Raw genomic sequence first — 24894 nt, forward strand, 5'->3', positions numbered from 1 at the left:
ATAGTATATATGGAATAGCGATGGCTCGAAGTTAGATAAATGGGTTACAGCAGCTATAAAATGATGTGAGTGTTCATTGATCTTAAATTTAGGATTCCAAATTACATCAGCACTTTTCGGGCATAGTCACCAGCACACAAATAGTTGGGTGCTCACCAGTGATATACACTTTGAAGAGACCAACATTTATATTGAAAGGCAAGGACTTAAATTAACTTATTGTATGTCGCATCGTCGCGATCGATCGAAACCGGTTCTGAATAGTTTTTCATTTAGATATGGGCACCCTAGTGTCATTGCTTTAAGGGGGGAAGCTGGTCTAGAGCGCAAAAAAAGGGCATATTTTATGAATTTATTTTGACTCAACAAAGGAATCAATCGAAAATCTGTGAAATAGGTTTAATAATATAGCTTTCATGGTACAAATACAAAATTTTTCGTCTGAATTAATTTCAAAATGGCCGCTGTCCAGCAGTTCTCCTAAGACGCCTTTTTTTCTAGCGGGCCCATTGCCGAAGACGTAAACTCCTTAATTTTTGTCCTGGATCAAAAAATAAAATTTTTTTAGTTTCTATATAACAACAGAAAGAGACGTACGTAGGATTTTTTCGATATTTTGTTTTTTCGCGAAATGGTGCACGTTTGAACAAAAAGTTACAATTTTCACTATAAAGAACGACATAAAATTGTTGATTAAAAAAAAAACTAATATATGTAATATAAATAAAAAATCCTACGTACGTCTCCGGAGAAAGGTATTTCGAATGTATTGTCAAAATTTCGTAAGAATCGGTAAAGATTTGTTCGAGTTATGTCTTCGGCCAGTTTAAAAAAAGTGTTTTCGAGAAAAACGCGTTTAAAGTTGTAAGTAGCGTTCGGGGCATACCTGCGAGGCACTGCCGTCGAATGAAAAATTTGGGCATTTAGACATTTTTGCTGGCATCCCTCATTTGGTATATTATTTCTAAGACCCTAAAGCACCTTTTAAGACAAAAAAAAATTTTTCGATTTTTTCAAAATTCTAGACCAGCTTCCCCCCTTAAATTATATACCTACGTTGGTTATAAAGGGTGATCGGATTGGAGGTACTTTTTCCAATTGGATTTTTCTAACGGCTCACGCGTGACTACTGTCAAAATAAATAAATAATTTTGTTCAGTATTCATTGACATTTCATAATGGAAAGACTTACGTCTCAACATCGTTTACACATCGTAAAATTGTATTACGAAAATCAACGAAATGTTCATTGCGCGCTCTGGCCAACTTATGATGTTCAGCGATAAGACCCATTTTTTGCTAATGGCTACATCTATAAGCAAAATTACCTTATTTGGGCTGAGGAGCAATCCGAAGCCATTTGGTGTGGCCTATAGGCTGAACGAATCATCGGCCACATATTTCTCCAAAGACTATGCTGGTGCTAATGTAGCAATGAATGGCGAACGCTATCTGCCATGATCAACGACTCTTCGATGCCATACAGCCCATGAAACAATGGATTTACTGCGTCGTCGTTTCGATGAGCAATTTATCCCGGACCAGTGGGTTGGCCACCAAAATCGTGTGATATCACACCTTCGGACTATTATTTGTGGGGGTATGTAAAGTTTAAATGCTTTGTGGATAAACCGAAGATTGCGGCATTGGAAGCCAACATTACCAAAGTTGTTCACGAGACACCGACCGAAGTCCTCCAGTGAGTCGCGAGTCATTCAAAATCGGTGTTTACGGATGGCCGAATTACGGCGCAGCTGCGACTAACATTTGAAAGGGATTTTCTTTAAAAACTAGATGTCAAAAATAACAATGATTGCCCAATCAATTTGAATTTTCGTTGTTTCATTTCGATTTAAAATCTGATATTGCTAAATTGATCACCCTTTATAAGCCAACGTTGCCTACAAACAGTCTGCTCGCAAACAGGTAGGCTTCAAGTAAGCTTGTTTTGTTTTTTTGTTCTTGTCAAGTGCAGACATTGATTAAGTCCATTGTACTACTCTTGGATTCCCTTTTGATTTTCTTTAAAGTAATCTGAGTAGATCTTGTGGTGCCAAGGAGCCAAGGTGGCCGCTTCTTAGCACATCAGTGCCAAAGACCTCAAACCTGATTCGAGCGAAGGCGGGGCAGACGCACAGTGCGGCCGATTCCCAAAAAGCTGGCCAAAAGTCGAAAAAAAAAGTTTCTAGATAGAGTTTTTTTGTCTTTGGGTTGGCTACAGTAATGTCTTGAGTAGTGAAAACCGTTCATAGCAACGTCCTGTACCCTAAGTATCCTCTGTATTTTCAGTCGCAACGTGGGCTTCGTTTGAGCATCGTATTACTGTCGATGAATAGTGAAAGTTGTACACATTTGAAAGATTTTGTAATAGAGTAAATTGAACAAAACCAAATGGAATCTCTTCGGAAGGTTAGTAAATTACGAGAAATCTTTAGTACATATGTGGTTACTGAATAAAACAAGATTCAGCTGCTACCACTTGCTACCTTGCGACCCCGAAAACATATAAATTTACATGCATCTTAATTATGTTCTAGAATATATGCTATTTTACGTGAGGGGGTGGCCAATAGGGGTGGAAGGGGGTGGATTTTCAAAATTTTAAGATCAAATTCGTAATCAGCGACCCCGAGAACCCCCGAGTAAGAAATTTTGAATCAATTACTTAATTTTTTGAGTTTTGGCCAGCTTTTCGGGAATAGGCCGCACTGTGAGACGCACAGGAAGTGGTACGCCGTCTCATCCTCCTCTTCAGCTCTGCAGTCTCTCTCAGCCTGCCAAGCGCGCTTGTGGGTTGTAGTAATTCATTTGCTAACCGTGGCTTTGATGGCTGCAGAAGGGAGTGGCAAAACGGGCTCTGAGGCCAACTTCTTCCATCCTAGCTAGGAGTCAGAGGTCTCGTTACCCACGATACTCACGTGTCCCGGGACCCATGTTAGCATCAGGCTATTATGTCTATCGACATAGTTCAGCCTGGATTTACAAGAGCAAAGTGCAGTTATGTCCTGCTGGCTTCAAGTAAGCTTAGTGAGCGCCTGGTGATTATTCTAGCCATTTAATGTCCTAAAGTGCTTCAGGGAGTTAATGATTGCACGTCGATTGAAGGAACTTCTCAGACAAACGAAGTTGCAATGCGTGGCAATGATCAGAGTCATCTTAAGTTGTCTCCTGTGCGATAGTTGCTAGGCAGTGGACGACGTGAAATGATGCACGTCTGCTGCTCTGTTTTCGGCTAAAATTCAATTAAGTATACCCACAGCTTCCCTATTTTCTTGATATTTTTGCTGCTTGCTCGAGAGTGCGAAATGCTGCTGGAGTAGCCGCTCTTAATCGACGATAAATCAATCGAGTTGATCCGGCTGTGGGAATGTAATGAATTTTATTTTTTTACCACAACCAAAATATTTCCAACAAACGAAAAAATGTGTATCCTTCATTACTGTGGTTTTGATTTAAAAAAGTTACGTAAATATTTATTTGTTCTTTGAATTTAAAATTATTCTGCATATGCTACATCGTAATTTATTTATATGATGAAAGCGTAAAAATTTGTTCGAACTTAAAATTGCTATTGTATTATGTTGTTGGTTTTATTATTTTTATATTATTATTATTAATTCTTTATATAGAAATACATATTACATTTTCAAAAATAATTTATAAGTATACATTAAAAGTTTTAATTACATTAATTTTGGAATGTTAGGAAATATTGTTCACAGGCGATGTACACACACACATATATATATATATATATATGCATGTGCATATTGTATGTTTGTCATAGGCTTCGGCATTCGCAGTTGTTTTCCAAAAGCATTTGACTAGCGCAATAGTTTCATAAATTTTCGTAATATTTTACGAAAACTTATAAAACCAGGTGAAGATGCCAAAGGCGTTCTTGAAGACAGCTTGCGAACTATTTTCTATATCGATTTCCTACTTTGAGTTTTCAAGTTACATCAGTATGGCTGTAGGGTTTTTTCTGCGTTTTGTAATTTGTGTAGTGGATTTTTGTTGTCAATTCCAAATTCCGGATATCCAAATTTGACTCTTTCGGATTTATGTACATTAACTTTCTGTCAGGAAATTTTCAAAATTTTAATTTGCATTCAAAAAGCGAGAAGGAGAGTCTACCAAAGGACAAATTTTTTTTCTTTATCAAAACATTAACATTAAATTTTTACTTCATTTTTTTTTTTTTTGTTTTTTGTTAGTAGCAGATAGTCGAGAAGAAAATGAAAATCGCGAAAATGCAAAATAAAAAATTATGTTACTTAGCTGATTAAACCATTGAAATTTACATAATTTTTAATGCAAATTTTGTAGAAAAAATAATCGAAGTAATAAAAAACAATTAAGCTTAATTTTTTTCTTTATCGAAGAAACGAAGCAAAATAGAAGGATAAAAATTCTTTAAACGAATCAAACGCAAATAGAATCTTAAATAATAAATTTGCCTGCAGTAATTAAAAAAAATGTCAGTACGTTAACGGTCGATCGCTTTTGCTTGAGGGTTTTAAGAGCAGCAAAGAAAACCAAAACTACTCCGAGAGTAGTCCAAAATGTCACACAGCAGCTTTTTAGTCTGTCCGGCAGTTAGTCGTCAGTCAGGCGTGTACAGCGTTCAGTGAGGTGATTTGTGTGTCGGCGTATATGGACTATAGGGTGAGTGTAGTGTGGAGTGTAGATTGAGTGGATCGTGTCTGAATATTAAAGTGTTGATTATCTGAATAATGCTATTGTGTAAATCTGCGATGGTCTTTCTCAGCTTTCTTGTTGTTTTTTTTTTCACGGTTAGTGGCGCAATAGCGAACACAATTAGCCGAAAAGTATTTGTAAAATTTAGAATTATTTTCGACTAAGTTAACATTTTTGCAATTACGAAGAATTAGAAGTACTTTTTAGCTGCTGAAGTTATTTGCTTTGCTTGCTTTGTAAAAGGTATTATTTAGCTTGTATCCCTTTTTGTTATTTGAGTTGCCTTTTATAACTAAATTTTCAGGTAATTATTCGCTGCGCTCCCCTCTCCTCATATATCCATTGTTCATCGCATTCACATTACTTATTACTTCAGCTTCCTTGCTTGCTTGCTTGTTTCTTTCTAGGCTGAGCACTCCGTGCAAACTGGTTTGTTCTCTTCAACTGCGAATATACTCGCTGTGATTGGATTGGCGCATTTCTGTAATATGAAAAACAAATAGCGAATTAGAAATTAGCTCTTAAATTGCTCTTCTTTCGAAGTGATCGCGCTCACCTTGCATTTGAAGCAGTCCCGATGCCATTTGGCATCTAACGCCACAATGGCATTCTCTGTGATCGGCTTGGCGCAGCCAGCGCAACGAGCTGCAAACAATTCCTCAAAGTCCGTTTTACAGTAGGCGCGTCCATCGCGCTCGTAGAAGGAGGTGCCCACTAGGGGCTTCTGGCACGGTCCGCCACACACAAAGCAATCCTCATGCCAAGTTTGGCCGAGCGCCTTAATCGTGCGCTGGAAAGAAAATAAGGATATTTTTTTATCAGTTATTTATATAAATCTTTGAATTGATATCGTTGGATTCTACTTTCCCTACTCCTTTTTTTATGCTCTTGGTAAAATGAGGAAATATTTTTTCACGGGAATATGTATGTATTTAATGGAGGAGATCCTACCATAGGTCTTGCATACCTCAGAAAACTCTGCCACTGTGCAGCTGCATGAGCCTCAATAATTCCAAGGCACATACATTAAAGGTGGTGGCACTCGGCCAACAACAACGTTTTGTACATTGGAATGTCACGAAAAAAGAAAGTAGAAAAGAAAAAGGAAAGTACGAACTAAGTTGCACAGCGAAATGCAGTTGGAGCTAAAAGCATACGACGACGATGCCAAGAATGATAGAAACAATATTGTGCCTATCAGAGAGTGCGTGACGTCGCATTAGCTGAGTTGTGCAGTATTGTCAACCATTTGCTCTTCGCAATAAATTTAGTGCTTTTTTTTGCCTAAAATGCGAAAATTTTTAAGTTTGGTGTTTGTTTCTTTTTTTTCAATTTAAAGCTACCGAAACTGTAAATTAACAAAAAAAACTGTGTTATTAAACAAAAGAATGTCAAAATAGGTCTCGATGGGAAGATTTTAGTGTAAATGAAAATTTGTTGGTTGAAGTGCAAATTATTTTTTGCTCCTTCTAAGGTAATGCAAGAATATTTAATGTCCCTCTCTCAACTCTTCTTAACATATAAAACCTTTTTAAACATTTTACAAAGCGTTTGAATTTACTGGATGCGAATTAAAGCCATAGAGGTGTAATCGTTTTTTCCGGTCTTCAATCCTTAGTGAGACATAGGGCATCAAGAAATGTATTCGAAGTGAAAATAAGCAACAAAAACCAGAAAATACTGAAAAAACCATAACAACATTTTGACAAAAAGAGTACTTTATTTTGTTACATAACCTCAAATATAGCAAAAAAGTCGTTCCCTTAACAAAAGAGTTTCTTTTAACAAAAAAACTCATAAATTAAATTGTACATAAGCATAACACATTTATTAAAAAAACAAAGCACATTTTAAAGAAAATTTGTCACGCATACAAAATTCTTTAAGTAATTCAATAAACATTTGGTATTTTATTTTCTTTAAATGGGCACTTTAGTGCGTTTTTATATCCAAAACTAGGCAACACTGCAGTAGCGCGAGAGAGATTTGACTGCTGAAAGCAGAAGAACACCAACAACAACTGCAATCGCGGGCAATGCGACCAGATATTAAAAAAAAGTAAAACTAAATACAACTGAGTGAATTGTTGAACTAATTTTAAGACAATGTATATTTTACAAATTTACAAATATTACAATTTAATTAGAATAAATAGGTTAGAAAAATGTCATGAAGAAAGAACTAAAACGCCGAGACTAAATAACAAAAAAATGCTAAATCAGGTTACGAAAATGGTAATCTGGCCATGCTGGTGTTAAAACCACGTAACTCATTGTCAAATTCGCTGAGCGCAAAGTAACGGGACCACGATAGGTGCCATCTCATTATTCTTTGCATCATGCGATGATGCGAATGGAACGACTTTTCATAATTTCATTTTATGCTGACACCCTAATATTCACGGCGAAAGAAAAAAAAAACAAATCAGCTAGTCTACCTAGAGAAAAAGCTTGCAACTATCACTTCATTTCAAAATAGATCTGGCTTTGCCATCAAAAAACGGGCAAAAAAGGGCACGCGGTTCTTACCAGTACGCAAGGTTCCTTATACTTCTAACTCTGATTTGCTGATGAGACTTTTGAAAGTACCCTGAAAAATACTGTCCCAGCAAAGCAGCAAATCGATCGAAGCGTAGCAACGTGCATTCGTATCTGCTTACTCGGTACTCTCACTGGTTCACTATAGGTATTTTAATATACCCTATGATCAGAAAGTACTGGGAATGTTTAAATAAAATAAAACAGAGTTAAAATTCAGGCAAATTTATTTTATTTCCTTCAAAATATGACTCGTCTGAAGCAACACACATGCACCCCTGGTAAGCCGACGAAGGTATGGCATTCAGCTCCTTCCTCGTATTCTCTTTGATCTCCTCTATCGATTGAAATCTCCTTCCACGAAGTGGTCATTTCAACTTGCGAAACAAAAGGAAGTCGCACGGGGCCATATCAGGTGAATACAGTGTTTGCACGATGGTATTTACTTGGTGTTTAGTCAAATAATCCAGCACAATTTGGGCTCGTTGCGATGGCGCGTTATCATCATGCAAAATCCAAGAATTGTTTGTCCACATTTGCGGCCATTTGCGACGTACAGCACATCTCAAACGCTTCAAAACGGATAATTAATATTCCTTATTGACTGTCTGGCCCAATGGAAGGCACTCATGGTGCACTACGCCTTGTCAATCGAAGAAAACATTAAATTAAACATTCCCGGTAATTCATAGGGTAACTCGAAAAGTTATGGGAATCCTAGTATGAAACTATCAGGCATAAGTTCATAAGTATCAGTTATTAATGGAAAAAATATTAAAAACACTGACTGGAGTGTTTTACAAAAATTAAAGAAAAAACACAATGCTTCCCCAAAAATTTTGAAAAAAAAATTAAAAAAAAAAAAAAACAAAAAAAAAAACAATTAAAATAAAAAAAATGTGTAAATAAAACACAAAAATGTCATTAATGAAATGAACTTTACTTTTCCCTCTCTAAGCTAAGCAGATTTCTCTTATCAGCTTTCATCATGGCGCTTCTCCACCCACCTCTTTATAGTCGAAGAAGAAACGGCTGTCGCGTCAATCATCGTACAGGAAAATTCTTACCTCCTCATATTTCTTTTATTTCATAACGAAAGTGATCGCTAAACAAAATTATTTTAAAATTGTTCTGAAAAATTTCCCCGCTCTATGCAATCGTTACCCGAGTTATTTGGCATTTCAACGGGCTTGCATCACCACTCAGCTGAGCTTACATAAAAACAGAACAAAAAAAAAAACTTACAATACTATCGGTTAGCAAATGCTAATTGAATGGCACACACTGGAATGTGTGTATGTATGTATTTATGTATATAAATGTATGTGTGTGTATTATATCGGACCTACTCCCTCAGCCATCAATTAAAGCCGCGTTGACGTAAATCACGCGCTTACTCAGCTTTGATTTCGATAGTAGGTAAATGAAACCCCCCTTTAGCCAACAACTGACAATTCAATCTTTTAAATTACGTTTACGTTCGTGCGAGACTAGCGCGCCCACGTAAATATAACCGAATCTTCCGCCTACACAACCACTTCGCCTATGCAGGCACTCAAACGAATTATTTGTATGCCTGTGGCGCATGAGCGCGTGCTGCTGGCCATGTGGTCATTGCAGTGAGTCTGCGCGAAATCAGCGAATATGGAAATTCGTATATGTACGTATGTATGTGTGTCCGAATATATGACTACGCACAAGGTGGCGCGAAGCTTGATTTTTAATAACTTTTTTACTCATCTTTATTCTGGCCTCTACAATGGAGCACATTGGTTGTTTGTTTTGAAATTGCAATTTGAATAGGTCGAGCCAAGGAGCACCAGGAGATTTGGTGACTCCTAAAACACTCAGGAGAATTTAGAGCCCTGTAAAGAGGGTAGATAGTCAAGGAGGAAAAGAGAAAAGTATCAGAGAAACAGATAGGAAAGAATAAAGACAGAGATAGAGATAGTTATTCCTGTGAGAATTTTCCAGATTTAGAGAACGAATATTACTCATTCCCTCGAAATCGGAACTCAAAATTCGTAGCCTTGCTCTAGCAAAGGCAGAACACTCACAGAGAAAGTACTCAGTGCTATCCGTCTCCTCCAAGCAAGACAGGCACATCGGGTCCTCAATGATTCCAATGGTGGTCATATGCTGACCGCATGTGTTGTGTCCTGTGATAATACCGACCATCAACCGAACGTCTTTCCTTCCGACTTGTAGTAGAAAGTTTGACAGTTTACTGCTCGGACTTGTCACAAAACACTTTGCAGTTCTGCAGCGTTCTAGGCCGGACCATCGCTCTTTATAAATGGCATAATCGCTGATCCAATTCATGATTCCTACGGAACTTTGTCAGAAACTGTTGTGGTTCTTGTAGCGGTTCACTGGGCGCTGCCAGTGCGATGTCATCGTCATCGTCTAACTCATTTCACGGTAGGCCCAAGAAACGTGCTGTGTCGACAGGTTGGATCCAGAGAGAGAGAGAGATGTTAGGTGAGTGTCTGTGTCTAGCGCAGCTGTCTAGTTCACAACTGTCTCATTTGATTGACGTATGACGCCATTTGCCCAAATTATAATTCTTCCGATAGGATGATTAATTTGCGCCACCTTGTATACACGGTATGTATTGATCGCAAACTATGCCTCAAGTGACACTTTTTATTCTATTTTTTTTTCTTTCTGTTTGTATTTGTTCTTTGCTATTCCATTTCAAATATTTGCATGATTACGCGCGCACATAAACGGACACGAAACAACAGCGCTGATGACAAACGCAACCCAAACCACTGCGAAATCAGCATTTCAGTAAAGAATTTGATATGGAAGATGCTGCCCTTGATCGGCTGTATTGAAATCATTACGAAATAGGCGGCGAATCTGCAGGAGGCCGGCGGTTGTTTACTGTGGCGCGATGTGGTGCGATATGCGAACCGCAACTGCGTCACTTCGCATGAGTCGTCGAATGCGTTGCAAACTACATACATACATACATACGTGTACGAGTACATACAGAATTATTCGTTTCGTACTACTTTGTATTCATCAATGGAAGTGTATAACCTGCAGGAAAACAAATGCTAAATTTCATACGCTTTTTATATCATTCTGTTGATAGATTTTCAAGGCGAAGCTGTTAAAGGTGCGAATCGAGTATCTACGGTGACGCCATTAAAAAACAGTTACTTTATTTTTCGCGATTTTGACAAGTCTGACGTCAGCTCAGTTCGCAACACAAAACAAACAAAAAGGAGGAAAATTTTCGTGTTTGTGAAAATTCAGCGAACGGATTGGTGGTTTTGTGATTTGTGAGATTTAAACTGATCAAACTAATGAAAACGAAGTGACGCGTGTTAAATTGTGAAAGCACAAATTAGATCGCAGTTTGTGATTGTTAATAAAGGTGGCCACTTAACTGATATTGTATTCAAAAAATACTTTTAATAAATTCTAAATAACCAAACCAAATAAAAATACCTCACTTATACAAATCACTTGTTTTTTTTTTTCAAATGTATTCAATGTTTTCATACCGACATTGGCGCACGCCGACGAGATCGAGGACAAAACAAACAGAGACCTGCTGGATCGGGGAGCGTGTCATTATTCTGTTTTACAAAATTCTGGATGACAAAATTCAGTAAATTGCAAAAAAATTCTGCTTTTTAAAATTCTGCTTTTTTAAAACTCTGCTTTTTAAAATTCTGCTTTCTAAAATTCTGCTTTTTAAAATTCTGCTTTCTAAAATTCTGCTTTTTCAAAATTCTGCATGTTTAAAGCGAAAAATTCTGCTTTATTCAAGTTTTGTGATTTTCGTCATACAAGAAGTAACAAAATAAACATTTAATTCATAAATATATAATACATATAGGTATGTTTAAGCGATAACAATATTTTAGTTTAGCCAATTCCAATATTTTTTGCAATTCTTTTTAAATATGTAGTGTGACTTAATTAATTTATTTTCTTAATAATTCTTCGCAGCTGTTCGTTTTTTTAGAAGAGTTCTACGCAAAAATACTGTGGATTGCGTAGCCAGTCCAACTCCGGCTGAGGGTTATTTTTTTGAAGCGCGGCCGAAGGCCGCCCATGCGAAAAGGAGTTCTACGCAAAAATACGGTGGATTGCGTAGCCGGAGTTGGACTGATGAGGGTTATTTTTTGAAAGCGTGGCCGAAGGCCGCCCACGCGAAAAGAAGTTCTACGCAAAAATACTGTGGATTCTATCGAAACAGAAGAAAAAATTATTATTATTATTTTTTATTTAATATCTCGAATAATAAAAAATAAAAATAATAATAAATTAAATAATTACATTACCTCTTTAACATTGTATTTTAATACAGAAATTTGTCATACAGAATTTTGTAATACAGAATTTTGTAATACAGAATTTTGAAAGCAGAATTTTAGAAAGCAGAATTTTAAAAAAGCAGAATTTTAAAAAAGCAGAATTTTAAAAAGCAGAATTTTGTTTTTAGAATTTTGTACAGACAGAATTTCGACACCAACCCGCTTGATCGGACAGTGTTTATACAGACATTAAACGACATTCACCGGCTTCTCTTACTGCTACAACAACAACAACAACATGGCGCACCCTGTATGTGTGTGTGCGATGGGCAATCGTTATTCTATCATTCTTGGGTGGTATCGGTAAATCAGCTGATTTGTGTTTTTTTTTCGCGGTGTTCATGTGGGTTGTCAACCTGCTTTACCAATACTTTGCTTTGTTTTCTACTTTGACAATACTTTGCTTTGACAATCAAACGTACAAAACATTGTTGTTAGTCTAGTGCCACCACCTTTAATGAATGTGCCTTGTAGATTTTCCATATATTAAATCCGGTTATTTGAAGTAGTAATACGAGGTCTAGCTATTAAAAACGGTTCCGGGGCTGCCAAATACACGGAATGATATCCAAGAGGCATGATGTGACAAGAATCTACTTTAATTATTGTTCTCATTTAATCTCTACAGCATATTTTATAAAGAACTCGCGTCTAAATACTCTTTAAGAAATTTTTTATCTTAGAGTAACCTTTGATTCCACTTTTGGGTTTCTTAGGTATTTGTATTTTGTATTCTAGACTGGCCTTCAGTCCGCGTCTTGCTTCCGATTATACGGATCCATACACTTTAAAGTCATTATTTACTCGCACAGTCTAGGCTGCATAATGCCGTGTTTATTTGGAGTTCGTATCATCAGTGCCACACATCAATGGACTTCAGCGCATTCAAAAGAAATTTCCTCGTTTTGCACTCAGATCTTTAAACTTCGCGGATCCGATTCCTTCACACAACGCAGGTGTCCATTATATATGTATATATTATATATTGGTTTTTGGGTGTTTGTATACTTTCACCCTGCTTTGTTATCGATATTATAAATGGGACATTTGACTCGCTTTTACTCTTACAGCCCATTCATTTTCACATACCTTAAAAAATCTTCGGAGTAATAATTTATTCTTCCTAGAGCGGATTAGTTCTGGTTATGCCTCGAATGCACCTTTTATTAGAACATTGAAAGGTTAGGTTCGGTTAGCCTGGTTGGCATTAAGCCACACATAGACCTTTTGGTCCCTAGCGATACCAGATGGAGACCTACCTCTATGAATACTGAAAGTGTACGACGTCAGCGCTTTTGGCGAATCTAAGCAGAGCTAGAAGATCCGCTTTTGGGACGTCCTCCGGACCCCCAAACAGTGGGGTTCCCAGGCATTTTAAACGCGTTTTAATAATGCCGGGAAAACGCACAGATCGTGTTCTCAAGTTTCCTCAATATCCTCTCTACATTTGTCCGTGTTAGCAATCACTATCTTGTACGCATGTGCAGGCAGTAGATTGACGGAGTTTAACCAGATTTCTTGTTCATTGACTTTTGATTTATCGCTATTTAAATATGAATTTAAATTATCACTCAACTAGTTTTTTTAATATACGAAATATATACGAAAGCTTGTATTTCTAGATTTACTAAATGAATAAATAATATTGCCACCGACATCTTAATAACATTTTTTTTTTTTTTCGAAAAATTATGCTTAGTTTTTTTCGACATTTTGCATTTTTGTTGGCCTTTTTATTTCAGCTATATACGATTACAACATTTTTCGCTTGGGTGAGATATCATCTCAAGGTTTTTAAGATTTTTTAAATTTCGACATTTTTATTTTTGACGCATCCTATATGCCCCCACACTTGTCGAATAGGAAATGTAGTAGAACTAATGATGCACCACAAATTCATTCTAGCATTGAGTGCCTATTTTTTAAGCTAATTGTATTTTTTTTTTTATAAATAAATTGTAAATTGTATATATGTAGCAACAATAATATATAATATAAATTTTCCCTGCTGGGTTGCTGCGAAATATCTGTAGATGTTTACATATTCAGTGGAGGTTAGCTCGCATTCTTCACGCTCTTGACTGCTGTTTGGCATGCCTCAATAATAAATTCTAATTAAACTTAAACACATTAAAGCGCAGAATATTTGTATATTCTTATTATATTTTTTTCATTGTATGTACTTCTCAAATACATACGTGCATTTTTCCCATTGTTTTGCCGGTGTGAGTCACTACTTCACTTGCTACTCTGCTCGAAGCCTGTAAATTTTTATTGCGCAAAACTTTAGTCGGAGCTTTGTAGAGTAAATAAAATTATTTATAATTGTATTTGTAAGCGAATTAATTTACAATTTAGTGTTAACTGCGTTGCTTGAACTCATAATTCATGTTTCAATGAGACAAAAGAAATTAAAGTCTAAGCGAAAATCCTATTCGATAATTAACTCTTCGATTAGTCCAGAAAATCATAGTGAATATACATATATAAATTTAAAACCACCAGTCACAGATATTTTATTTCAGAGTATGAATACATATTAACGAATTAACTTAATATGTTTAATGGTGCTCACACTCACCAACGTAAACGTACGAACGTACGCCCGTATCAGCTGACACGATGAAACAACGATCTACGATACTACGGAAGGGAATGGTGGTGAGAATTCATTTACATGGGGCTCTCATTAGTTTAATCGTGTCAGCTGATACGGGCGTACGTTTACGTTGGTCAGTGTGAGCACCATAATACGCTCGACCATGCAGAATTGAAGGAACGTAGTAATAGTTTAGAAAAATCCGTCGCGAGAGTTCGCCACCTGAACGGACTTCGGCAAGGTGTTGGGCTCTCATGTCTCCTCTTTAATATTGCCCTTGAAAAGGTTATCATACAAAGGGAACTATTTTGCTTAAATCGGTTCAATTGCTGGCTTACGCGGACGACATCGACATAATCGCATCCTCGCTGCCGAGTTTGAAAGAAGCCTTCGCAGCAAAATGTATGGGTTTAGTAATAAACGAAGCCAAAACTAAAGCGCTAGTTTCAACTACATCGGAATCCGTCAGACACAATGTGGGTCAGATACTAAAAATCGGTGACCATGGTTTCGAAGTAGGGATTAGTTCGGATTATCCACCTCAGCAAATACTCTTCGGTAAATGCCATAGACAGAGAAGAAGGGGGCGCCCGCCGCTTAGATGGATTGATCGTGTAGAAGAAGACGCAGGCTTAATGGTATTTCGGGCATGGAGGACACAGGCTTTGCCCAATTTATGTGGAACAAATTTCGTATTGTCATAATGTCAATTTAATTGTGTTTTTCCAACAGACAACCATTTGGGACATTGTTGTATATTATTTAATAAATAACACAACCGGAAATCAGTCGTTCCCATGGCAGTCGGTTCTACGTAAGCGGAACGACCCGGATTTATATATGCGGCAAATGACTGTCACTTCAGAAACATTCCCCGTATATGCATGGGGTATGTTTATGCTGCTACACAACAGAAACAACTGCGAATCAGTAATCGTTCGTAGTCCACAAATACTCATCCCCGATTCGGCAGATTATGCGTAAAAAATTTTTAATTGCCGATCGCATCAGGACTTTCCATATCTCTGAGTTATGCAGAAAGACTTATTTGATGCTTGTGTTGAATATCCTTAGTTTGGTGTTTCGGGATATAACATTGGGGTTCCAGATTTTTTTTTTAGCTTGAAGAAGTCTGCGGAAGCTTTGCTATGACGTGATTATACGTCAGCATCTGCACCGCCATCCTGCGCTATCACACTGCCCAGTTAATTGAAACGTTCAACGTCATCAATACCTATAAATTCGGCACTCAAACGGATGATTAGAGGTTATTCAACCGTCGGTTCCATGCGCATGAGTTTTGTCTTGGACACGTTTACTTTCAGCCCCACCAGTCTTGCATTTTCTACGAGCTTTTCCAATTTTTTCTTTGTTCCGTACAGTGAATGTGAGAGAAAACATATATCACCCGCGTAGTCCAGGTCACTCAGTTCGAAAGGGATTCCAGCAGGAGCTTCAACGTCGCTTAATCATCTCTAAAATGTTGTGGCTTTCACTTACAAAATGTTTCACTTGGCCAACAGAGAAGTGATGAATCGATTGCAGCAGTTGCATTTTCTGGACTTATCGCCAACAGATTTCCACCCATTCACTAAACCTAACCTAATCAATGCTGTCAAAATCGCGAAGATACCTTGGACTTCTTTCAAAGATGCTTAGTGAATACTTCCCTTCGCTCACGCAAATTTCATCAATTTGATTGTGTAGCATTAGAACGGCCAATGGAGCTATAGCTCAAGTGTACATACAACTCAGCCAAAAATGTTGAACTTAATGGCCCTGAATGTACACATAACTACTGCGGGACTCTTCTTAATGGCAAACAATCGACCTATAAAGGAAGCTCAGGCTGCTAGCAGTAAGAGTGTGCTCATAAAATTAATTGAAAATAAAGTATTTCATAATTTGGTTGAGAATTGAAGGTATGTGTGCTAGGCGAGTGAAATAATAAGCAAATAGCCCCAATTGCTTAAACGTTGATTGTAGTTGAGAATAGCAGCCAGAAACGGTATTAGGGGAAGTCAGTATTATTCAAAAATGTATTCTAATTGGAGTGGAATATTCAGTTTGAGGCATCAGTTAGATAAAGCCAAGAAACTATTAGGGTATTAAATAACTGTTTTGACATAATTTCGTCTACAAAATCAAGCCTATGAGTAATATTGTATTACCCTGATATAAAAAATGTTTCCTCTTTTTAATTCACTATAAAATAAAAAAAATAAAATAAAATATAATGAAATGAAATAACATAAAATTAAATTGAATTAAATTCTTAAATTAAATTAAATAATAATTAAATTAAATTAAACTATATTAAATTAAATTAAATTCAATAAAAATTAAATTTAATTAAATTTCTAGCACACTGGTGAACAAGAACTTTTAGAAAATGGTAAATGCAAAAATAATAAAGTTTTCACCGTAACAGCTTATGCTTATACCTTGTTGACATTTTCAGTTTGCAAACCCTTTTTTCTCAACCAATCGTTTAAAATTAGCACTTAATACCCACGTCTCGAAGGGGCTTTAAAATTTATTACAAAAATTGTTTTGAGCTAGATTTTTCTTGACACATAAAAACCTCTACATACATTTGTACATATGTACGTTCTTACGTCAATAAATAAATTCTTAAGCCTTATGAGTTTATTGTAAAGGTCACCACTATTAGCACTGCCCACTCATCGAGTAAATAAGTAGAAAAAACGTACACAAATTAAGACAGACTTATTTGTAAGTATCCATAAAATACAATAAAAGAAAATTCTAACGAGCTCATTATTTTTATATTCGCATCCAACCAACTGTAATGACTTACAACATATGGTTGTATGGTTGATGCCATGTCTCAACTTGCATTGTATGTATGTACGTATGTATGTTGTATGTATGTCGTCAGCAACGCAATGAGATTTTTGTACGGCCCACGCAGCTAACTGTATAAGTGAGCATTTCAAATATATCAGGTGTATTCCGGAGTAAACCGGAATATTTTTATTTTAATAAATATGTTAGAAAATTTTTTATTTATAGTAATAATGACTTAAATTAAAAAAAAAAAAAACAAAAACAAAAAAAAACATTCCCACAGGCCCAGCAATATGTGAGTGCCCACAAAAAAATTGTTCGTCTTTTAAGGAAGTTGAGTCAAGTATGACCTCACATATGTACATATTTTCACAACTGTTAATTTGTTTTAATATTAATAAACATCGGTCCATCAAGATATTAACAGCAACAAAATTTTTGACGATTTATTAATTTAATTTTTTATATAAAAGCATAGTTCCTTACTACCTCAAAAACCACATAACGCAAACTTTCAAATTTTTGTAAAATATTTTATAAAAATAAAAAAAAAAAAATCAGCGAAAAACAAAACAATAATAAAAATTTCAAGCTTTAAGTTAGAATTTTTATAAAAAAAATTATTTAGTTTTATTTTTATAAAATTGAATCGGCTACAAAACTACATGCTCAGAATTTTTAATTTTTCTTTTTTTTATAAATTTAATAAAAACAAATTTTATAAGCAATTTTTTTAAATAAATTTTAAAAAAGTTTTTTTAAATAAATTTTATAAAAGTTTTTCATTTAGAATAAATTTTTTTTTTTCAAATAAATTTTATAAAAATTTCTTTTATTTGTATTATTATAAAATTGTTTAGTATAGTACTCCGACAGTTTACAATGGCTCATAATTCGAGACGATTTTTGATAATTTTTTTTGTTGACGATACTTCCTTCATATAATGAATTTTCTTCAATATAACGAGTGCTCGACTCTTTTTATAAGGAGCAAATGCCCAATGCAAAAAAATAGTGTTGAAAAATCAACGCGATTTTTGAGTAACTTGAAGAAGCTTGTACTTTATTGCTCCTAAATTCAATGTGCTTTAAAACTGCATAATCGAGATTAAAAAAAAAATCAGATTGAAGATCTTGAAGGCTATACTTTCTTATTTGGATGTTAGGCGAAGAGGGAGAGGGTGTTGTACCCGTTCCCATGACAGTCGATTCTACGCTACCGGAACGACCCGGATTTATATCAAAGACTGTCACTTCAGCAGCATTCCCCATATATGTATGGGAAATGTTTATGCTGCTACAACAACAACAGGGTGTTGTAAATATATTTGAATATATTAAAGCTGAAGTGCAAACAGTTAGCAGAGAAAATGTTCATTATGCTCATCTTTAAACTGTGCCAAGATAATGATATTAAACTCTTTAATTGGCCAAAATTTATTACTACCCCTCCCCAACCAACTGATCTAAGCCCTATAGAAAACTTGTATGTGTGCGACAGAGATCAGTTTCTTCTCCCAGGGAACTAAAAGGTAGGAAAAATGGACGCAAATTAAGCCAGATTATAACTTCTATCTACTGAAAAAATATTTTTTTCTTTTTTTAAATTTTATTTAAGAATAATTCAATTGAAAATTAAAGTTATATGTATGTATATTTCAAAAAAAAAAAAACGCCGCACTTGAACATTACACAACAATTTCACTACTCACTATTCATGAAGATGAACTTCACTCATTTTAAAAACCACAAAAGTTCTACCGAATTTAATTTTTTTATTTTTCGCAGCGAACAAGTGTTTGTTCTTTATTTCTGCCTTTAAATATTAGCATTTGATCAGGGTTTTATAATATTATTCATAAAAAAGTAAATATATTTTAAACTTTTCGAAAAAAATGCAGAACAACAACTCTTCATCTCTGAAAAAATTAAAAAATTGGCGTAACTCGTCTGCGTGGGAGCATTGCCATCCGTTGGCCCTCGGGAAATGAACACGTGTCATGTCCTTCAATCAATAAAATTTTTACTTCTAGTACTGCAATTCAATGGAACAGAATTCTTTCTCTTAAACCATAGCAAACGCAAAAATTACATGACATCGCCAGCTATCGTAGATTTAAGGTAAAAACAAAAAAAAAATCAAAATTGATTTCCTCAACACTAAAAACAGTTAGGTATCATAACTAGCCTTCGATTCGTCACTTCTCTGTTCGCCATGTTTGGACTCTGCTCACTTAAGAAAAAATTTGCATGTGAAAGCACCTACAAAGCTATCGAGCAGAATTCGCCACTAGTCAGCTCCTTTCCAATGCTGCCAACATAGGTTTATTTATGCCAGTTGCACCATCCATTTAAATCGAACGCGCTCATACTCAATTGTTCTTATATGCAGGGTAAAAAAGCAATTTTACGTTTAGAAAACTAATCAAGTTTCATAGGACATAACTTCTTTTGGGCTTTTATTATGAGAAGTGTAAGCTGTCATTTTCTTTTGGTTTCATCATATACGTTGAATCCTGTTGCCCTTTGTGATTAGCGCTTACATTCTTTGTTTGTTTGTTTTTTTTTTTTTGGCCGAGCTCCTTCTCCAATATCATGGCAGAAATTAGCTATGAGGATTGCCATCGCCTGCTTATGACATGGCTAGAAGACCATGGATTAAAGCTGACCACAGAGAAAACAGAGCTTATCCTTCTAACCAGCAGGCGTATCCCATTAGAAGTAGATATACAAGTACTCGATGCCACTTTATTAGCAAAAGAGTGGTCAAATAGTTAGGAGTGCAATTAGACACAAAACTAACTTTCTGGGATGCCACAAGAGCTGCCAAAGTAAGCGGCAGGTTAAGTAAGCTCATGGCAAACCGTAGAGGTTCAACGCAGAACAAGCGAAAACTTTTAATGGACACGACAAAATCGATTCTCTTATATGGATGCGAAATATGGGCAGATTCGCTAAGGGTGCAATGCCGGTGGAAAAGTCTGCAATCCGTACAACGCACTTGCGATCTCTGAGTGGCTTCTTCATACGGAAAAGTATCTGAAGCAGCGGTTTTAGTTATCAGTGGAAACATCCCTATAGATATTCTAGCACAAGAGCGCAAACGGAGATGGTTGGCAAAAATCTCAGTACCACCCTTCTCCGATATCAGAGTTCAAACGCTCACATTTTGGCAGGCAAGATGGAACTCTGAACGGTACGGTAGATGGACAGCGAGACTAATACCCGTTCTAAAAAAATGGGTAGAAAGAAAGCACGGTGAGGTTAACTATTACCTCACGCAGTTTTTGTCCGGACAAGGGTCCTTTCGCAAGAATTATATTTGTGGCGAATGAGAGAAGTGAGTCTACCAAACTCCATATATGATGCAAGTATGATGATGCGGAGCACACCTTCTTTAAATGCGAGAGGCGGAGCATAGACAGAACAGGTCTGCAATGAGCTATTTAGGTATTTAAATAATCGAGAAAATGATAATAGACGAAGAAATATGGAATTTCGTCGCAAATTTCGTGGATGATATTATCCGAAAAAAGAAACGTGAAATGGAAAGTTATGCTAAAGATCATTGAGCATAGGTTACTCAAAACATGCGACCATGGACGCAGGGTTGGTAAGTAAGTGTGTTTCTTAGAACGCCGTCTTGGCCCTCTACCTCGAAGCAATGCGGAAGCAGTCCCGGGGTGGAGGGAAAAATCCAAGAGAAGAGGAAGGATATTTTTAGTGGAATCACCACTACACACGTAGTAGTGACGGTTACTATGTATATGGTGCGAAGGCATTTTTAACCCAACCTCACCGCCAAAACAAAAAAAAATCGTCTGCTTATGGGTGATCGCTAATAAAAAACATTTTCTTTCCTTTCGGTGTTTCCTGATCGCAGGGTCCGCACTATTACCTCTTCAAATATTTTACATTACGTTTTAAGCACCCTGCTATGCATATAATTCATTGAAACCACTTCTTCTTGAGTTTATTAAGCAGAAAAAAATTTGAGTGTCGAAGTTTCTACTAACTCAAGCGATACTTTTTAACCAATTTTGTTTCTATTTTTACTTCCTTTTTTCTTTGCATTTTTTCTTTCACACTTCAGCCAAATCTTCATTGCCCTTTTCTGCTTTACGCACCCCCTCGTCAATAAAGTAACTTTCAATTTCAATTTATTGTCTTTCAAGCTTCACTTCAGCTTCATTCGAAACTCTTCACTGCTGTCATTCCACTTCAATTCACTTAAATCTTATTAATCGCATAACTTCATAATTAAGTTTCTTAGCTGTTTGCCTTTTGTTTGTTTTATTTTTCTTGCTTAACTGCGTTGCGTCAGACTGTTTGTCTTTCGATTTTATTTGTAAATGTATATGAATAACATACGTACATATATTCATACATACATAAATATTTATTTATAATTTTTATTAAATCTTGCACACTTATGTTTTCTATCATTGATTTTCTGCCTTAAAATATTTAATAAATAAACATTTTTTGACCTACCCATTGCTCGTTCATTGTGAAAGAGTTTGTGGCGAAGAAAGGCACTCTACCCTAACTGTCACCATCTCCACCCTATACCCTCGACGATATCGCTGAGGTCGCACTTCAAGAGAGGTCAACATGGCAAGCGGGCTGACCGTGAATGTGTCTACAATCATTGAAGCGGCATTGGAATCGTCGTGTAGAGATTGCGCGAGATTATTGTGAAGGTGGATACTCAAATTTTGTGAGCATAACTTAATTTGCTTGGCTTTTGTTGACAAATGGCCGAATTTAATTGGCACACCTTGTAAATATGTATGCATGGATTTTTGACATTAAGACTTATACCTAAAACCGCTATATGCAGCTACTATGAGAAAGGAGTTGCCTATCATGAAAGCGCATGAGTGTGTGTGTTTGTAACTCATGTCCACCACTGCTCCGCCATACATGCATACACACATACAGACATATGTATGTATTCGTATATTATGTAGTAGGTGCATAAGTGCTCATGTTTGCGTGTTAAGACTTTTATTTATTTTTCAAATTTCATATTTTCGTATTATTATTTATTTGGTCATTCCATTTGCTTTACTTATAAGTATTCAAGTGATTTTATGGCACTTCGCGGATGATGGCACTTGTGCGCATGCGCAACTTGTTTATTTAGTCTCTATGAGCACCACATTTTGTTGGTACCGTTTGGACTTTCGAAGTCATTTCTCATCAAATTTACTTTCTTCTCAAGTGTTGTACAAGAAAAAGTGGTAGGAGCATATTTTGCATATAACGTGGGCTTAAAAGTTTTTATATTATTGGGAATTTTTGTTAAACATACGTCATTTTTTTTTTTTTCAATAAAAAAAAAGAGACAAAGAGAAGTGTTACAGTCACACGAAATAACTAATAAGTAAATATTTTTTTTTTAATCTGTAAAAACAAATTTTTTCGCCATTCTAGGGCATTCATTTACGCCCACAATAATACATAGCATGTAGGTATGTATGCATCTATGTATAGGAGCTTAGCGAATCACGTTGACAAATATGCTTCGAATATGGCTAAATAACTATTTTTATACTCCGTTGATTGTATTAGAGGCCAATTTGAGATTAATGATGCTATAAAGTTGAAAAGTTGCGAGAATACTCAATTAATTACCCATTGCGGAGTCCCACAAGAACTCGGTCAAGCTAAAAGGCTTATAAAACCTTTTGCCTACAGTAGGGAATTTCATAACTTGAGTAAAGTATATCAGGTCAGTCCATAAGTTCGTGCGCTTTTTAAAGGTGGTTTTAAAATTAATAAAAAAGATGTTTAAAGAATTTATTAATCAATAATATATTTTCCTTCATTATTTACAATGTCTTCCCAACGTTTAGGCAAATTTTCAATTCCCTGCTCAAAAAATTGTTTGTCCTTAGAGCCAAAATACGCTTCGATATCTCTTTTTATAGCTTCTTTTGAAGAGTAGTTCTTGTTACTCATATGGGATTGAAGTCCACGGAAAAGGTTATAATCACAAGGTGCAATATCCGGAGAGTATGGTTGATGTGGCATTAGCTCCCATCCGAGCTCGTTCAGCTCGCCTGATGTTTGCCTTGTGGTATGAGGTCTTGCGTTGTCGTGGTGAAACAAAACTTTGCGTCTATTCACTAAAGACAGTCGATTTTTGTTAAGTGCCTCATTCAGGTTTGATAGCTGATGGGAATAATAATCGGAAGTTATCGTCTGGTTTGGTTCCCGAAGTTCATAATAAACAATACCGGCCATATCTCACCTAATAGACATGAGAATCTTCTTGGGGGGAAAGCCATCTCTAGGGGTCGGTTCTGGTGTTTCATCTTTATCTAACCATTGGCATTTGCGAATAGGATTATTGTAAGGGACCCATTTTTCATCACTAGTAATGATACAGTTCAAAAAACTGTCATTTTCAAGCCGTTGAAGCAGCTGAGAACACGCATTCACTCTCTGCTGAAGGTTGGAGACGGAAAGTCTATGCGGAACCCATTTTCCCAGATTTCAAACCTTTCCCAACTGAACCAGGTGCCTGTTAACAGTTCCATGCGATGAATTTAACCTCTGAGCTATCATATCGACTGTCAAATTTGGCTCAGCTTCCACGAGTTCGAGCAAGGCGTCGGAGTTAAAGACTTCAGGACTTCAGTTCCCACTTCGGAATTTTGAAAACCACTTTTGCGCAGTCCTTACACTCACAGTATCCTCTCCGTTAACAGTGTTTATTTCTGCAGCACAGCAGTTGTTGCATATCTACCACTTTTATAAAAAAATACAAAATATGCCTCTTTCATGCTTTCGAAGATTCCATTTTATTTTTTAACAACACGTGCTTCTATCCGCGATTAAAATAACTTGTTGAATGCACAATGTATCAAAGAAAATATAAATAGTTCCGTTATATTCCGCGAATAGTTTTTTGTATGCAAAAATCGTACAAAAGTTAAATTATGGGTAAAATACCTACGAAGTTATGGACTGATCTCATATATATATTGACAAGGCTCACACCAAATTTCAAGTAAATCGGTTAAGTAAAACCTGAGAAATCAAGGTAAACATTTTGAAATAAAGGGTGGTTAAGTTTGAAGGGCCGGTGTTGATTTTGAATAAAACCATTTTTTTTTAGGAAATTATTGTCATTTCTCTTTATTATGATAATATTGGTATGGTCCAAATTTTCGATGACGCTGAGGCATAATTGAGGTTCTATGCCGTTAATGTGCCGAATTATCTCATCCTTTAGCTCTTGAATTGTTGTTGGCTTATCGACGTACACCTGTACACGTTTTGTGATGCTACCAGTATCATTGTAACGAATAATGGTGCGGTAAACAAAAACTTTATTTATTTTAAGGTACTCGAGCTCACGAACAATCGCTGGTTGTGATTTTCTAGCCAAATATAATGCAATCGCATTATTACGTTTTAAATCCTTTACAGATTTTCTCTTCTCGCGTTTACTCTTGGCAAAATGATTCCACGCGCTTGTAAACAATACTCTGGACTAACATTTAGCCACCTAACAGACAACTGATGCGCATCAGCTGAGCGAGCGGTCTGAAGTTAGTTACACTTCGAGTGCCGGACCCTGGAGACTACTTCTTGTGTGGTTATTTCAAGTCACTATGAGCAACCCAGACTCTCTTCATGCTTTAAAAGCTTATATTTAACTCGCTTTTCATGACATACACCCTATTTGGTAGAAAAGCTATTGAAAATTGGATCCTGCAATTGGAGCCGTGAAGGCTTTTTGAATTATGTTGCATTCAAAACTCAATTCTAGCGATTTTCTTCACATTGAACAAAAAACCTCTAAATTTGCTTAATAATTATTAAAATTTCCACAAAAGAAATCAAATCACGCTTAATGAAAAACCCTTTACAAAACAATGAGTCAAACTTGCGT

General features: G+C 36.1%; 2 protein-coding genes across 5 annotated transcripts in view; one reads left to right on the forward strand and one right to left on the reverse strand.

Annotated features, from left to right (window-relative positions):
- The window catches only part of LOC129239485 (uncharacterized), a 103580-nt gene that overhangs the window by 8907 nt on the left and 69779 nt on the right, over positions 1–24894 (forward strand). The window lies entirely within an intron of this gene.
- Positions 4672–24894, reverse strand: part of LOC129239486 (transforming growth factor beta-1-induced transcript 1 protein) — a 71668-nt gene continuing 51445 nt past the window's right edge. For all 3 annotated transcript variants that reach the window (XM_054874999.1, XM_054874998.1, XM_054874997.1), the window contains 2 exons: positions 5258–5491; positions 4672–5182 (listed from right to left, as the gene is read on the reverse strand). In XM_054874999.1, the coding sequence (XP_054730974.1) occupies positions 5105–5182; positions 5258–5491 (312 nt within the window). In that variant the 3' untranslated portion in view covers positions 4672–5104. The remainder of the gene's footprint in view (positions 5183–5257; positions 5492–24894) is intronic.

The sequence above is a fragment of the Anastrepha obliqua genome, chromosome 2 (assembly GCF_027943255.1).
Source record: "Anastrepha obliqua isolate idAnaObli1 chromosome 2, idAnaObli1_1.0, whole genome shotgun sequence".
Lineage (NCBI taxonomy): Eukaryota > Metazoa > Arthropoda > Insecta > Diptera > Tephritidae > Anastrepha > Anastrepha obliqua.